Source organism: Oncorhynchus keta, chromosome 27 (genome assembly GCF_023373465.1).
Source record: "Oncorhynchus keta strain PuntledgeMale-10-30-2019 chromosome 27, Oket_V2, whole genome shotgun sequence".
Taxonomy (NCBI): domain Eukaryota; kingdom Metazoa; phylum Chordata; class Actinopteri; order Salmoniformes; family Salmonidae; genus Oncorhynchus; species Oncorhynchus keta.
This window is the reverse complement of record NC_068447.1, coordinates 35,961,243-35,978,126: the sequence shown is the minus strand read 5'-3', so window position 1 is coordinate 35,978,126 and position 16,884 is coordinate 35,961,243. Positions and strand designations below refer to the sequence as shown.

The 16,884-nt window shown below is 44.9% G+C and overlaps 1 protein-coding gene across 3 annotated transcripts; it reads right to left on the bottom strand.

The window, feature by feature from the left end:
- Positions 1-11,068, bottom strand: LOC118359877 (sodium-coupled neutral amino acid transporter 5-like). Of its 3 annotated transcripts, XM_035738747.2 has the most exons (17): positions 10,904-11,066; positions 7,830-7,947; positions 6,062-6,197; positions 5,788-5,872; positions 5,498-5,613; positions 4,435-4,508; positions 4,029-4,121; positions 3,809-3,890; positions 3,588-3,670; positions 3,404-3,462; positions 3,033-3,191; positions 2,796-2,875; positions 2,577-2,677; positions 2,247-2,371; positions 1,769-1,913; positions 1,429-1,532; positions 1-1,303 (listed from the first exon to the last, which is right to left on the bottom strand). In XM_035738747.2, exons 3-17 carry the CDS (start codon positions 6,148-6,150, stop codon positions 1,199-1,201), a joined length of 1,500 nt encoding a protein of 499 aa, XP_035594640.1. In that variant the 5' UTR covers positions 6,151-6,197; positions 7,830-7,947; positions 10,904-11,066; the 3' UTR covers positions 1-1,198. The 3 variants fall into 3 exon arrangements, with proteins under 3 accessions (XP_035594640.1, XP_035594639.1, XP_035594638.1); XM_035738746.2 differs by having other exon boundaries at positions 3,809-4,121; positions 7,858-7,947; positions 10,904-11,068; XM_035738745.2 differs by having other exon boundaries at positions 3,809-4,121; positions 10,904-11,067.
- Between the last annotated feature and the right edge of the window lie 5,816 nt (positions 11,069-16,884).

Genomic DNA, 16,884 nt, shown 5'->3' with positions numbered 1-16,884 from the left:
TTCCATTACATGAAACTTTATTGGCCGAATAACTCCATTTTTAAAAGAGCAAATAAAGACAGTCTCCATGCTCTCTTAAAAAGATCAATTGATCAACATCTTTATACAGGCCTCCCCTATTCGGAATTTCTCAGACTTACTCAGAAAAGCCAAGTCCAACGGTAGCAGATGACATCATACTACTTCTGCTCTCTGACTGACTAGCAACACGGAGGTCAGTATTGAGTTTGTGTTGAGTGGGCATTTGTTTGTACGATCACACCAACAGCCCTCTCTGCCCCTAATCATTTGCATTCCATGTTGACTAGACTACATTTCATATATTCTTTTGGTATGTACCACATGACAGATAAAAAACAAAACAATATAAAAGTTTGAAATATCCATTTAAAGTTGCTGGATATAATATAAAGTTCACATAAATGTTTTTAAACCAATCAGTCATGAGGAATTGGGAGGGTCATCCCTTCTGTCATTATCACGGCTGATAGCTGCACTTATAGGAAAATGTCTGACTGTGTTATGCTACCATGAGCTTGGTACCATGGAAAAAAACTAACAGGAATGATCAAACCTTAGGATACTCTATAGAGTCAATACACCTAGCAATATGTATGGGCATTGTGCAAAAACACTACAAATTCTGGATTTGATTAAAAATAATACATATTCCTTGATTTATAAATGACAATCATAGAGAAAATGACGTAACATACTGTACAATCTTGTTTGAAAATAAAAAAAACTTCCCATAAAGAGAAAAATAATAATAGATCCATTTAATTTCTTTATGTGTAAAAATATCTCATTGAAAATTCAAGGGAGGTAGATAAGGAGGGTAAATGATGAAGCCATTCATTGGTATACGAACATATGCTATATCATTACCCTCAGAACCGGTTGTCTCTGCGACAACTTTATTAGTGCCTCAAAACAACATACTGAAAGCAAACCACAATGTTTGTCACCTCAGAGCTGCTGCTTTTGAGTTGCTGGTTCTGTTTCCCACCCCGTACAAGACCTACCACCACATAATGCCATCTTGTGGGGGAATTTTAATGATATATTATTTCCCATGTCCAGCCAAGGCCCTCTCATTTGGCTATGGTTAAATAATGTGCACGTCGTGGAGGAATTTGATGTTTGGGATAGATTTGGTTGGCATTTTGCTGGTATTACTGTTTATTATGGTCTGTTGCTAGTGCCCGCCTCCGCTCCGAGACTCTCCGGACACCCAGTCAAGGATGATGAATGACGTACTCATCACCATGAAGACGAAGCCTAACGCTGCAAAACAGGCGGCCTGCAGAGAGAGCGAGGCAAAAAGAGAGGGATGTGAGCAAATTCTCAGACATTGATTCATAAGCTTGACTGTACTATTTACTGCTACATCGCTAAACAAGACGAGACAACAGATTGAGGTTTTACCATAATCTTTGGTATGGATTTTAAAGGCTCTGTTTCTTCAGGAACAATCCTGATGTAGAAGATTCCCGGGAGGATGAAGATCAGGCTGGGTGCAGAGGTCGCTCCTAGGGTGGGAAGGGGGAAGAGGTGGAGGAACGGATAGTGGTAGGAATGCAGGGGTGAAGAGGAGGAGGTAGGGGAGTGGTCGAATGTTAACATTTTCAACAGGAACAAAACTACGAGTGGCCATTAAAGTAGTACTCATTTTAGTTTCTACTTTGGATAACAATAGTCTGTGAATCTAGGTTTGCACTGAAACCACAGCCAGTCATTTTACATGTCTCCGTCTCGGCACACTTACCAATGACGCCGAAGATGTCTCGAATGGTGGGCACGAAGATGACCAATAGGTTGACGATGACGAGGAGACACACGGCGATGGAGATGTGGTGAGCCCAGTGGAAGGGCTTCTCTGGGAACAGCAGCTGCAGCAGGGCCCTGCGGATCTGCAGAGGGGGACGGACGGACGGTGGACAGAGAGGTGTCACCAGGCCTGCATCACAAACCATGGCTGTGTCCATTTGTGACGCAGACTATGTCTCGGGAGAAGCAGGTCAAATACGTTCCTGAAACCTGTTAGCCAATTAGCGACCTAGCAGGGGGGGGGTCTTGCGGGATCAAGAGCTTAATTATCCTCATACCGCAGTAACTTCAGTGCTTATATTGGAATAAAGAGGAATTAAAGTAACATTATTGGGCCTTTCAAGCCAATATGAGAATACATAAACACAAGCCAGCATTGACACTGTTCAGGGCTACAAGGTAGATTTGACTCTCACCGGAAAGAGTACCACAGGAACAGTAAGGGTAACAGCAACCAGGACAGCCATACGCACACACAGGATCAGTGTGTCCAAGGGGTCCACTTTAATGTATGTATGAAGGAGCTCGGAATCTACTCCACCTAAAACACAGAGAAACCGAGAATGGTAGTTATACTTCCAGACACAGATGCCTTAAAAAGGTCTTAAACACGAAGAGAAGTTCATTTACCAGTGCTCCAATTCCTGACTTCTCAAAATGGTAGCGACACGGTAACAAGATGAGTGAACAGTTTGAACATAAATAAGTACTTCAAAATTCTCATTGCCTCAGGAGCAGTGTCTTACCAAAGAAGGTGAGGTAACCAAAGATGGCGGTCAGCCCGTACATGACGAACATGGCCAGAATGGAGATGTTGGCAACCGTCTGCATGCGTTTCTTGGTGGCGCTAAGGTCAAAGTGCACAGACAGAGATCGATTAGTAGCTGAATTTGGCAGTAACTGTGTGTATGTGTGTGAACCACGTGGATATGTTTTGCATCTCTAATCGGAAAGTCATGACTTACTCTCGTAACTCTGTGTAGATGGGAAGCACCTCAGGATGGCAGACAAAAGCGAAAGCCAGGATGGGGATGGTATATGCTGTCTGAAAACAAAACAGACCATGAATTAAATGGTTCAAAACTACAAACAGAACTTGCAGCTCATTGGAGTATAATAAACGCATATTGCCACAACAAGTCCTTAACTCCATACTGTATACCGTTGTCTCATTTAATTTGAAACTAGTTTTCCTCTCTGACCTTCATGTTGATGGTGAAGGACTGTGCTTCACAGAAGTCCATATCAGAGGAGACAAATGAGTGGTTATCATGACTCTCCCCCAGGACGGACACTAAGTGGTTATCTTGACTGGTTATCTTCTCCAGTGGACACGGGATGTTGAACTTCTTATAGATCACCTAGTGGGAGGTGACTGAATGTTTAGTCAAGCACTGACGTACTGACTAGCCTGGTCCCGGGTCTGTTTGTGCTTGTATAGCCAACTTGTGTGGTCGTTGACCATTACAACCATGGGAGTTGGCGAGACAGCACAAACAGATCTGGGACCAGGCTATGTATTGCTCAGTTGGCTGGGAGATTGGTTAGAAGGTTGATGGCACAGAAGACTCACGGAGATGAGGAAGAAAACCATACAGGAGAGAGAGAAGCCACTGGTGTAACCAAGGTAACCTGTGAAGTAATGACAAGAATACGGCGTGTTCAATAGAGCCATGTCACTCTGTCCACGTGTCCTTTCTCAGTACTAGCATGTTACAAGAAGCACCAAATATGAAAGAGTGACCGAGGAAACATACCAAGATGTCGCATGAGTGAGAGTGGAAAGACGATGATGACGCTTACGATGATGATCAGGTACTTCCCATCCAAGTACCACTCTCTGACCGACAGCAGGGACATTAGACAACAAAGAACAGGCCAACCGTCATGTCAATCCATCAAATAACACTTTAAAAGGCCCTGTTTTACAGCCGACGTGATGAAATAACAGTAACAACTGCCCTCTAGAGACACTTACCCAGTATTGTCCTTCAGGCCCAGAAAGGCCTGCATGACCAACGGGAGCTCTGACTTCACAATGAACATGTAGCTGGACATCGCTACGGGAAACAACAACGCGTTGACACACAACGCTATGACGGAAGCATTTTCAACGACACTTGTACTTGCACATTCACGAGGCTTACATATGATAACATAAGCCAACCATGGCTTGGCGGTCACATAACATACGGTACCTCCAATGTTGTGCATGGTGATGATGGAGCCAGCCAACACTTTGCCTGGTTGTCCAAAAGCACGGTGCCCTAGCTGCTCATAGGCGCGGATGCCTGAAAGAACACACACACACACACACACACACACACACACACACACACACACACACACACACACACACACACACACACACACACACACACACACACACACACACACACACACACACACACACACACACACACACACACACACACACAGGCATGTTAATATTGTCTCTGTGGTTGTTGCTTTCAGGCGAACCATCACATCCTTTCAGCCACGTACTCTAGTTCCTTGGACATATTAAGTAATGGTAGGCTGTACTACAAACGTTCTTGGTTTCAATAAAGAGATAGGTATCTTGGTGAAATACCAGCATCTTACCTACAACTCCTGCACTTCTCAGGAGGAGGTGGATGGAATAGGCAGACAAAATGGCGATGCATAGCAACAGGATACTGAAACAAAAACACACACTAATAACACTGATCTCGTAACAGGACAACGCTCTGTAATTAGTCTAACTAGCTAAATCAACATATCAGTACTACATTTGGCACGGCCTCATCAATGCCTCAGTAGTCTCAGTCTCAGACAGCTTAACGGCCGGAGTTAAGGCTAATGACTCAGTAAATCTGTCGCTGACACAATTTCTCTGGCCGCTACAGTACACCTAGGCCATGTGAATGGCCATCACAAGTGTGACTTGTTTGTGACGCAGCTCCCTGGCCTGCCAGTCCACCCCTTCCCGATGGACACACAGGACTGATCCAGGCAGACCTGCCTTTGATCTGATCACGACAACCTATTTATAACCCCAAATCTGATTTAGGAGAGCAGTATGTGTATGAGCATAAATATACACACACTGATAGGCCAGCCCACATACTCAGACACGGGAAGCGACTGCGAACACAAACGGTGACACGGCCGTACGACACAGATCAGGCTAAACCGTATCCTTCGATCACACCTGGTGTGTGCATCCTTGGCTCCGCCCGTCTAAAAAGCATGTGACTAGTAGAGGGGGGGGCGTTTATGTCATTAAGTGAACATGTTATAGTCAACAGACTTCTCAATAATGTACACACACACACACACACACACATAGCCAGAATGTCACACCCATAATAGCCCTACTGTTTTCTTGTAAAACAAACAAATGTTTCCCGTGATGGATCTGCTGGCGAGCACTGGGTCTGGTATGGCCTGGATAGTGTATTTATCATAGTGTCATCACAACCAGTGTCATTCTTTAACCCTATTGGGTATATAGCCTGGACACACACACACACTCGCGCACGCACACACACACCTTTCAGCTCAGATCTGTCTGATCTGAGGTCATTGTAGGGCTGCATGTGACATCAAGCCTTAAGTAACCACAGTTATATTGCCAAAGAAGGAGGACTAGCGCGGCCTGTGTTGTGTTGGCATGGTAACTTACAGGAAGAGGACGATTCCGGTGTTTGACATGGCGTATGCTAGTCCCAGAATTCCACTGCCCATGATGGCATTGCTGAGATTAAAGATGGACATTCCAAATGACGTCTTCCCCTCAAACTATGGTCCGGAAAGAAAGGAAAGAATTACACATACAGAATGGGCTGGAGAACATCTAGTTTTAGTTTACATTTGCTCTTATACCTGTGTAGTAACAATGTAGTTACACTAGTAACAAGAGACTGATTTCTCATGCGCACACATTTGACCTTTGAACTAAGGCTGAGCACTCACATCAGTGAACTGAGGTGCCTTTATTCCTGGGCTCTTCCCTGGCAGGAACTCATCTCGCTCTGCCATGAACTCCAGCCCGTCAAACCTAGAGAGAAAATAAACACATTTAGAAACAAGAAAGGTGGTACCACTGTGACACAACTCGCGTATACAAAGATCAACGGGTAGCAAAATCACATATTCATTACCCGTCCGTTAGCATTGCTGTGAGTAACGAAATGCAGACAGGTAGCCTGTTGATGTGTTAGGGTTTCTGGTGAAGCAAGAGACTCACCCATCTTCTAAATTGAGCTTATCTGGACCAAGGTCCCTGCTATGTTGCCCGTTCATCTTTTGGAGCTCCAAACCTCTCCCAACATCCATGGCTGTGCTGGGGATGAAGATCCTGTGGACCAAGTCTCAAATGCAACCTATGGAAATAAAGAGCACAGAGTTGAAGTTTAAATTCGGCCTCAGATTGTTGTCCGGTAATATTGGAAGGGGGTCCTATAGACATGACTCTGATGCTGATGATTACACATGGTGCCATCAACCACTAGACTAATTCTAATAAAGGTCATGTTAAACACCATGGGTTCTTTAAAAGTTAAATAAGATAGGACTATACTTTGTTGAACATACTCCTGACGGATAACTGTCTGACAGTCTATATTTGGCTCTTAGAATATACAAGACGTTTGATGGGTTGTCCAGACGGAAAGTCTGTTGTGGAAAGCATGGTCCTGGTGTAATGAGATGACTATAACAGCTGACCTCAGGACAGACCTGATGACACTGGAGTTAGCCTAAACTCTCCTGACTATGGATACAGTCACTAGGCTTGACATGACTAGGTAGAGGAAAGGCCACTGGGTTCGGAGAGAAACGCTGGACGGAGAACACAACGTACAACAATAAAAATATTTGAAAAAGGGGCTAAACATGATTTGTGTAATTGATTTTAGCGCAATCTGTATAACCTTATGTTCCCCTCTATAATACAGTATTGTCCTCTGTGTGACCTTAAGATACTTTTTTATCCAGAAATGTAATCAAGGCTGCATGAAGGGCTACTCTCAGTGTTGACCTACAGCAGGACTACCAAACACATGGTCTTAATTAACCAATGCGGGTCCACAATATTTAAAACCCATTGCCTGGATAAAGGGAAATACTGTTGAGCATGGGGGTGGGGGGGAGGGGGGTGTAAAGCTATTTGAATCTTATGTGCCAGGAAAGGCTTTAAATAACAAATGTTGTCTACGGACTTAATGTTGTGCTAATCTTCTATGGGCAACACAAAGCAAACATGGAGAGTAGTTTCTGTGATCCCAGTTCACACTCCCTAGTCTCAGTGCCACTGTGTCATGGGTCCACTAGGCGGCATCCCAAACAGCACCCTATTCCCTATAGTGCACTATACTTGACCAGGTCCCATATGGCTCTGGTAAAAGTAGTGCACAATGTCGGGAATAGGGTGCTATTAATGAGCTATACAACACTCATTTGAAAAGTCAACAGTGAGTTTACCATGGGTCATAAACAGTGTGCTTTACATTGTTTTGTGAATGACAATAACTAGACAGAACTGGGTTGCTACCAGTTGGTTTGCTACCAATTGTTTTGCTTCCAGTTCTGTTATGAGGCGTTTTGGTCAGGAAAGACAGCATGCCACCACCCTTCGTTGGGTTGAAATCACCCAAGGACTATAAAACAACCACATATGAAACAAAGTTGCTTTAACTTACATAGCTCATAACCTATTCCTCTAAATAGCTATTGCAAAAATATGACCATACATATAGACTAAGTGAAACGTTGATAAAACAGTGGCTGATACTACCAGTTTTACCTAAACCTTTAAGTCAACTTTTAGACTTGAGTAGAATTGACCATCGGTGTGTCATGAGCCTCCCAGTCCACCACATTAGCAGCGCTGTGCATCAGACTCCCACCACATGGCCCTTGTCTGATGCAAAACTGCCTCTATTGACAGTTGCCCTTCCATTGTTTCAACAGCTCACACATCATTACAACACACTACAACTCACACAGCTACTTACCAAGATAGTGGAGGGGAACTTCTGTTACCTTTGGGATGGATATATTTTTGGAATCCACCACTGTCTGTGTTGTTGATATCCACTGAGGACTTTTCCCCCCTCTCTAAAGCTCCTTGGGCTGAGGAAGGGAGACAGAGAGAGAGCTTAGGACATGCTTGAGAGAGAGAGAGAGAGAGAGAGAGAGAGAGAGAGAGAGAGAGAGAGAGAGAGAGAGAGAGAGAGAGAGAGAGAGCTTAGCACATGCTTGAGAGAGAGAGAGAGAGAGAGAGAGAGAGAGAGAGAGAGAGAGAGAGAAGTCTGATAACACACCTCCCCTCTTTAACCCTTTGTTAAACCTGCCGGTCAAATAGTCTTGAGTTAGTCTGGTTGTGAATGGAATCTAGTGGTAGCTACACGTCTACATTCAAGAGATCCTGTTTAACTTGATGGACGTGAGCAAAACATTCTGTACGTTTTTCACATTTATGGTCCCAAACTATGAAACAGCGTGGAAGCTAACAGTACAGTACAATAATGGGTTGCCATCTCTCTGACTCCATAGTAAGACCATCAGAATTAGTAGTTAGGGGTGGCTATTTAACATTGCCGTTGAGGTATTCGGGGTAGACGGGATCAGCGAGAGAATTGCATCCTGCTCGATTCAAGGCCACAACGCCTTAATTAGCTTAGGAGGTAAGTGAAAGCACTTAGGTTACCTGCATTGTGCTTCTGCTTTAAGACTGTAAACATTCCAAACGCTAAAAATGTATCATGTGCCTGAACAGAGATGGACACCAGTTAGGTCAGCATAGACAGAGACAGGCAGCGCTGCACAGAATAAATAGGAAATTGTCAAACAATCATTGGGTTCTGCTTGGGAGAATTCCAACTCTCATTGAGCCTAATGTTTACACTCACAAATATGTGTAGTAAAAGACATACAAAATGTAGGCCACTAGTTGTTCAAAATGGGTTTGATCACGTCTATTTTCTGGTTGGTTAATAAAGTTCAAACTAAGTCAGTTAGATACAGTGCATTCAGAGACCTTGACATTTTCCACATTTTGTTACGTTACATCCTTATTCTAAAATGAATTAAATTGTTGCTTTTCCTCATCAATCTACACACAATACCCCATAATGACAAAGCAAGCAAAAACAGTTGTTTAAAAAAAAATCAATTTTAGCAAATGTATAAAAAACTAAAACTGAAATATCACATTTACATAAGTATTCAGACCCTTTACTCAGTACTTTGTTGAAGCACCTTTGGCAGCGATTACAGCCTTGAGTCTTCTTAGGTATGACGCTACAAGCTTGGCACACCTGTATTTGGGAAGTTTCTCCCATTCTTCTCTGCAGATCCTCTCAAGCTCTGTCAGGTTGGATGGGGAGCATCGCTGCACAGCTATTTTCAGGTCTCTCAAGAGATGTTCGATCGGTTTCAAGCTCGAGCTGGGCCACTAAAGGACATTAGAGACTTGTCCCGATGCCACTTCTGCATTGTCTTGGCTGTGTGCTTAGGGGTTTTGTTGTGTTGGAAGGTGAACCTTCGACCCAGTCTGAGGTCATTCAGAGTGACCATCAGGTTCTTGGTCACCTCCCTGACCAAGGGCCTCCCCCCCCGATTGCTTAGTTTGGGCGGGCGGCCAGCTCTAGGAAGAATCTTGGTGGTTCCAAACTTCTTCCATTAAGAATGATGGAGGCCACTGTGTTCTTGGGGACCTTCAACGCTGCAGACATGTTTTGCCACACTTCCCAGACCTGTGCCTCAACACAATCCTGTCTCAGAGCTCGAAGGACAATTCTTTTGACCTCATAGTTTGGTTTTTGCTCTGACAGGCATTGTCAACTGTGTGACCTTATATAGACAGATGTGTGCCTTTCCAAATCATGTCCAATCAATTGAATTTACCACAGGTGGACTCCAATCCAGTTGTAGAATAACATCTCAAGGATGATCAATGGAAACAGGATGCACCTGAGCCTTTCGAGTCTCAAAGCAAACTACTTATGTAAATAAGGTATTTCTATTTTTAATAGATTTGCAAGAATTTCTAAAAACCTGTTTTCGCTTTGTCTTTGTGGGCTATTGTGTTCAGATTGAAGAGGATTTATTATTTTTTTAATCATTTTTAGAATATGGCTGTAAAGTAACAAAATGTGTAAAAAGTCAAGGGGTCTTAAAACTTTCCGAATGGACTATATGAGTTCGGGAATGCACCCCCCCAACCAACATCTACATTTACTTGATCTACCATGACACAAAGGAAGAAGGTCACAGCTACCGCGAACACAGAAAGATGACGTTTCCATTGACTGAAACGTCAGCACATTATTTCCTTGTAGTATTTGACAATTGTAAAATTATCCTTCTGAAATTTGACTGATGTCACCGCCGTATTTCTTAATTGTACTGCAGTGTGCTAAATCAGGGTCACACAGAGTGTTTCTTGGTAGTCTTAAACAAATCTACTTTGAAAGAAAAGTATACAACCTCACACACATGGTTATGGGCTTAAAAAAAGAAGACACGTGTACCATGTGAGATATAAAATGTATTCAATTTTGAGTTTGCATCCCAATAATACACTTCATATACATACATCACAGTAGACTGAAATATAACAGAACCGTTTGACGAAAAGAAAACACCGGACTTTCGGCGGGTTGTTTGAAATAATGTTTATTAATTATGAAATTATGATAAATATTAATAACATTCCACCCACGAGGGCCACTAAAGGGGCGATTTGGTCATTTGACTGCAGGAAAGGCCTACGACTATGGCTGATATTCAATTAAAACTGCATTTTGGTTAACACGCCATGAAGATGAATGACTCTTATTTCAATTAAATGATGCATGATTGTCATCTCAGTACTTGTAGCCAAATTGAATGTAAAATAAAGAATTACTTAAATGTATCCCAACACTAAGTTTACAGTAGAATGGTCGTCTTACTTTTAACCTTACTTTTAATGTTGTTACTATCGCTACATTCAAAAGCAAAAGTACTGTACGTTTCATGACCCACATGGCAGACAGCGGAATGGTGTTAGATCGTCGACAGCAGGACATGTCCTTGTACTCACCTCTCTCTACTGGTCTGTAACAGACAGGTCTCCCTCCTCAATAGCAGAAAGGTCAGGACCCACCAAGGAAGGATGGCCAATATACTGTAAATGCTTCAGTTGCAGGCAATGGAGCTGCTCGTCATGTTTCAAATGACGTCGCTAAACCAGGGAGTCCTCTTTGGAACTGCACGAGAAGAGCTAAAGTAGAAACGAGGGGGAGAAAATGCGCGGGATTAGAGGCAGATACTTGCACTTAGCCCCTCCCGGTACCTACACTTGACGTGATCTGTTCCTTAGCACAATCAACAGATCATCACCATGAGGAGTATGTAATGGGGGAATGTTCACTCAGGAGGCAAAACTATTATCTACATAAGGTTTTCAAATTCTCTACTACAGGACACTGAAGCTCTGTGCCCACATTGATCTGAGAATAAAGTTGTCGTTTGTTCGGCTATCTAAATAAAACGTCCATAGCAAGGCTGAACAAGTACACTGGAAACTACTGCCATCAATCAGCACTATTTGTGTCGTAAATCATATTGGGGAAATATAAAGAATATGGGGACTCTAATGTTTGTGCAACAGCTTCCTCCGCGCTTGACATGCAAAGCTGAACGACCACAGATGTAAATGTAAGTAAACATTCTTAGTAGGCATAGGAAGTATATGAAACCTTAGCATAGCCAACTCCATATTTGATCTCTACAGAATTTGACAATATTGTCAAAATACTTGGGTGATTTTGCTATATGATCATACTTTAGTCCTAATGCCATATAGTGTGGCTAAAGGCAGCACGGAAGGGCACAATGAATACAGAAGTATTATTCAATTGACAACAGTCTGTTTTCTGATGATAAACACTCATGCTCATTTTGCATTATTGATGAAGAGCAACAGATCACTCTGTGTTGGAGTTTAGCATCCACTGTCATTTGATTACACAACACCAACCTAAGCTTTGGGATGCTTGCCATATGGTGAGAAGGCAGCCTCTGAACAGGATCATGTGAAATATGTTACAGAAGTATGAGACAATAGAATGCTGACAATTTAGAAAAACGAGTGTCTTTATTGGACTAATAAATCCATATCGCAGTTTGATAACACATATAAACCACTACATGGGGGAAATGTCAGTGTGTTGCTATATTTTCCTTTATTATGCACCCAGGAAAAGAAGCTACAGCAAGCCTCAGGATTGGATGCATGGCCCTGAGGGCGGTTACACATAAAGAACTGCCTGCCAAAGTTTGGCCCCGCCTTCCTGACAGTGAGGCGTAAACTGGGTTCGCCATGTACCTCACAGGGGGGCGATGGGGACTACCCACGCAGGACTGTCTTCCAGAACCCCCCCTACAGTAGGATCTGAAGCCAGGGCCTCCTCTTTCTCCTGGTTCTGACGACTACTACACTCGATGTCACAGGAAGGCCAAAAAGATCATCAAAGACAACGACCACCCGAGCCACTGCCTGTCCACCCCGCTATCATCCAGAAGGCGAGGTCAGTACAGGTGCATCAAAGCTGGGACCGAGAGACTGAAAAACAGCTTCTATCTCAAGGTCATCAGACTGTTAAACAGCCACCACTAACATTGAGTGGCTGCTGCCAACATACTGACTCAACTCCAGCCACTTTAATAATTACAAACCGGATGTAATAAATGTATCACTAGTCACTTTAAACAATGCCACTTTATATAATGTTTACATACCCTACATTACTCATCTCATATGTATATACTGTACTGTATACCATCTACTGTATCTTGCCTATGCCGTTCGGCCATCGCTCATCCATATACAGTGCCTTGCGAAAGTATTCGGCCCCCTTGAACTTTGCGACCTTTTGCCACATTTCAGGCTTCAAACATAAAGATATAAAACTGTATTTTTTTGTGAAGAATCAACAACAAGTGGGACACAATCATGAAGTGGAACGACATTTATTGGATATTTCAAACTAGGCTATTGTGTGGTCTATCTGAAATTAGATGTAGGCCTATCAGGGGCTATAGGCTACCTGCATCTAGCTAACCAAACCATGGCAAAGTTTAATTACAATCATAAACCCAGATTTTAGTAAGTAGGCTTAGCCTATGTCTATTGAAATGACAAGTCAATCTCCCAAATAGGCCATTTATAATGGTTTGTAGTCTTAACATCTGGCAGGTAATAAACATTCGTTTTTTAAAGTTTAATAAATTTCTCTTGTAACATATTCAAATTCGGTTATTAGTCACATTAGCTCACAATTATTATTTTGATGGAAAAACGAATTCCTTAATTCGGTTACATTTACATTTACATTTAAGTCATTTAGCAGACGCTCTTATCCAGAGCGACTTACAAATTGGTGCATTCACCTTATGACATCCAGTGGAACAGCCACTTTACAATAGTGCATCTAAATCTTTTAAGGGGGGTGAGAAGGATTACTTTATCCTATCCTAGGTATTCCTTAAAGAGGTGGGGTTTCAGGTGTCTCCGGAAGGTGGTGATTGACTCCGCTGTCCTGGCGTCGTGAGGGAGTTTGTTCCACCATTGGGGGGCCAGAGCAGCGAACAGTTTTGACTGGACTGAGCGGGAACTGTACTTCCTCAGTGGTAGGGAGGCGAGCAGGCCAGAGGTGGATGAACGCAGTGCCCTTGTTTGGGTGTAGGGCCTGATCAGAGCCTGGAGGTACTGAGGTGCCGTTCCCCTCACAGCTCCGTAGGCAAGCACCATGGTCTTGTAGCGGATGCGAGCTTCAACTGGAAGCCAGTGGAGAGAGCGGAGGAGCGGGGTGACGTGAGAGAATAATATAATAACTTGGGAAGGTTGAACACCAGACGGGCTGCAGCGTTCTGGATGAGTTGTAGGGGTTTAATGGCACAGGCAGGGAGCCCAGCCAACAGCGAGTTGCAGTAATCCAGACGGGAGATGACAAGTGCCTGGATTAGGACCTGCGCCGCTTCCTGTGTGAGGCAGGGTCGTACTCTGCGGATGTTGTAGAGCATGAACCTACAGGAACGGGCCACCGCCTTGATGTTAGTTGAGAACGACAGGGTGTTGTCCAGGATCACGCCAAGGTTCTTAGCGCTCTGGGAGGAGGACACAATGGAGTTGTCAACCGTGATGGCGAGATCATGGAACGGGCAGTCCTTCCCGGGAGGAAGAGCAGCTCCGTCTTGCCGAGGTTCAGCTTGAGGTGGTGATCCGTCATCCACACTGATATGTCTGCCAGACATGCAGAGATGCGATTCGCCACCTGGTCATCAGAAGGGGGAAAGGAGAAGATTAATTGTGTGTCGTCTGCATAGCAATGATAGGAGAGACCATGTGAGGTTATGACAGAGCCAAGTGACTTGGTGTATAGCGAGAATAGGAGAGGGCCTAAAACAGAGCCCTGGGGGACACCAGTGGTGAGAGCGCGTGGTGAGGAGACAGATTCTCGCCACGCCACCTGGTAGGAGCGACCTGTCAGGTAGGACGCAATCCAAGCGTGGGCCGCGCCGGAGATGCCCAACTCGGAGAGGGTGGAGAGGAGGATCTGATGGTTCACAGTATCGAAGGCAGCCGATAGGTCTAGAAGGATGAGAGCAGAGGAGAGAGAGTTAGCTTTAGCAGTGCGGAGCGCCTCCGTGATACAGAGAAGAGCAGTCTCAGTTGAATGACTAGTCTTGAAACCTGACTGATTTGGATCAAGAAGGTCATTCTGAGAGAGATAGCGGGAGAGCTGGCCAAGGACGGCACGTTCAAGAGTTTTGGAGAGAAAACAAAGAAGGGATACTGGTCTGTAGTTGTTGACATCGGAGGGATCGAGTGTAGGTTTTTTCAGAAGGGGTGCAACTCTCGCTCTCTTGAAGACGGAAGGGACGTAGCCAGCAGTCAGGGATGAGTTGATGAGCGAGGTGAGGTAAGGGAGAAGGTCTCCGGAAATGGTCTGGAGAAGAGAGGAGGGGATAGGGTCAAGCGGGCAGGTTGTTGGGCGGCCGGCCGTCACAATACGCAAGATTTCATCTGGAGAGAGAGGGGAGAAAGAGGTCAGAGCACAGGGTAGGGCAGTGAGAGCAGAACCAGCGGTGTCGTTTGACTTAGCAAACGAGGATCGGATGTCGTCGACCTTCTTTTCAAAATGGTTGACGAAGTCATCTGCAGAGAGGGTCAGGGGGGGGGGGAGGAGGATTCAGGAGGGAGGAGAAGGTGGCAAAGAGCTTCCTAGGGTTAGAGGCAGATGCTTGTCATTTAGAGTGGTAGAAAGTGGCTTTAGCAGCAGAGACAGAGGAGGAAAATGTAGAGAGGAGGGAGCGAAAGGATGCCAGGTCTGCAGGGAGGCGAGTTTTCCTCCATTTCCGCTCGGCTGCCCGGAGCCCTGTTCTGTGAGCTCGCAATGAGTCGTCGAGCCACGGAGCGGGAGGGGAGGACCGAGCCGGCCTGGAGGATAGGGGACATAGAGAGTCAAAGGATGCAGAAAGGGAGGAGAGGAGAGTTGAGGAGGCAGAATCAGGAGATAGGTTGGAGAAGGTTTGAGCAGAGGGAAGAGATGATAGGATGGAAGAGGAGAGAGTAGCGGGGGAGAGAGAGCGAAGGTTGGGACGGCGCGATACCATCCGAGTAGGGGCAGTGTGGGAAGTGTTGGATGAGAGCGAGAGGGAAAAGGATACAAGGTAGTGGTCGGAGACTTGGAGGGGAGTTGCAATGAGGTTAGTGGAAGAACAGCATCTAGTAAAGATGAGGTCGAGCGTATTGCCTGCCTTGTGAGTAGGGGGGGAAGGTGAGAGGGTGAGGTCAAAAGAGGAGAGGAGTGGAATGAAGGAGGCAGAGAGGAATGAGTCAAAGGTAGACGTGGGGAGGTTAAAGTCGCCCAGAACTGTGAGAGGTGAGCCGTCCTCAGGAAAGGAGCTTATCAAGGCATCAAGCTCATTGATGAACTCTCCAAGGGGACCTGGAGGGCGATAAATGATAAGGATGTTAAGCTTGAAAGGGCTGGTAACTGTGACAGCATGAAATTCAAAGGAGGCGATAGACAGATGGGTAAGGGGAGAAAGAGAGACTGACCACTTGGGAGAGATGAGGATCCCGGTGCCACCACCCCGCTGACCAGAAGCTCTCGGGGTGTGCGAGAACACGTGGGTGGACGAAGAGAGAGCAGTAGGAGTAGCAGTGTTATCTGTGGTGATCCATGTTTCCGTCAGTGCCAAGAAGTCGAGGGACTGGAGGGAGGCATAGGCTGAGATGAACTCTGCCTTGTTGGCCGCAGATCGGCAGTTCCAGAGGCTACCGGAGACCTGGAACTCCACGTGGGTCGTGCACGCTGGGACCACCAGATTAGGGTGGTGTGGAGCGTTTGTATGGTCTGTGCGGTTGATACTGTTATGGAAAATCGTTTGTTGGCTAAATGTGGCAACTCCCCTTGCTGCGAAAAAAAAAAAATTGTGCTAGTTTTCAGGCCTTGATGGCTGGTTATGAATAGTCATTGGTCTATAATGTGTGCTAGACCTGGCAACCGTGGATGAAAACGAATGAATCTGGGTTTGCGTGATCCGGAAGATCAACATTTTGGAAAGTAATGAATGATCCCAACCGCTGCGTCCACGACTGAAGCTGAAATTGGAGTTATAACCTTCAATACGAGTTATAAACTTCAACAACAGCAGGTCTCCTTTCACAGACAAAACACAGAATGACAGATACAGTAGCTAATGTTAAATTGCAAGAGTTCAAATTGAAGTAGAGAAGTGATTTCACGTGTATTGTACAATCGCACATTTATGATAATAGTGTAGCGACTCGCACAGACAGCTAGCTGTGTGTTATGTGTTAGGCTAGGAGGTGGTTGTGTTGTACTGACCAGTACCCGGTGTTCGCGGGGTCCGACATGTCAATCAACCTGCTATCTGCCAATCACGGGAATGCCTGGAATGTTCTGATGCCGGGCATCCTGGTGGTTGGCGGAGTGGCGTGGAGGGGGGTTGGGCAGGGGGGTGGAGCATTGGAAGTTAAGACCAGGTTCA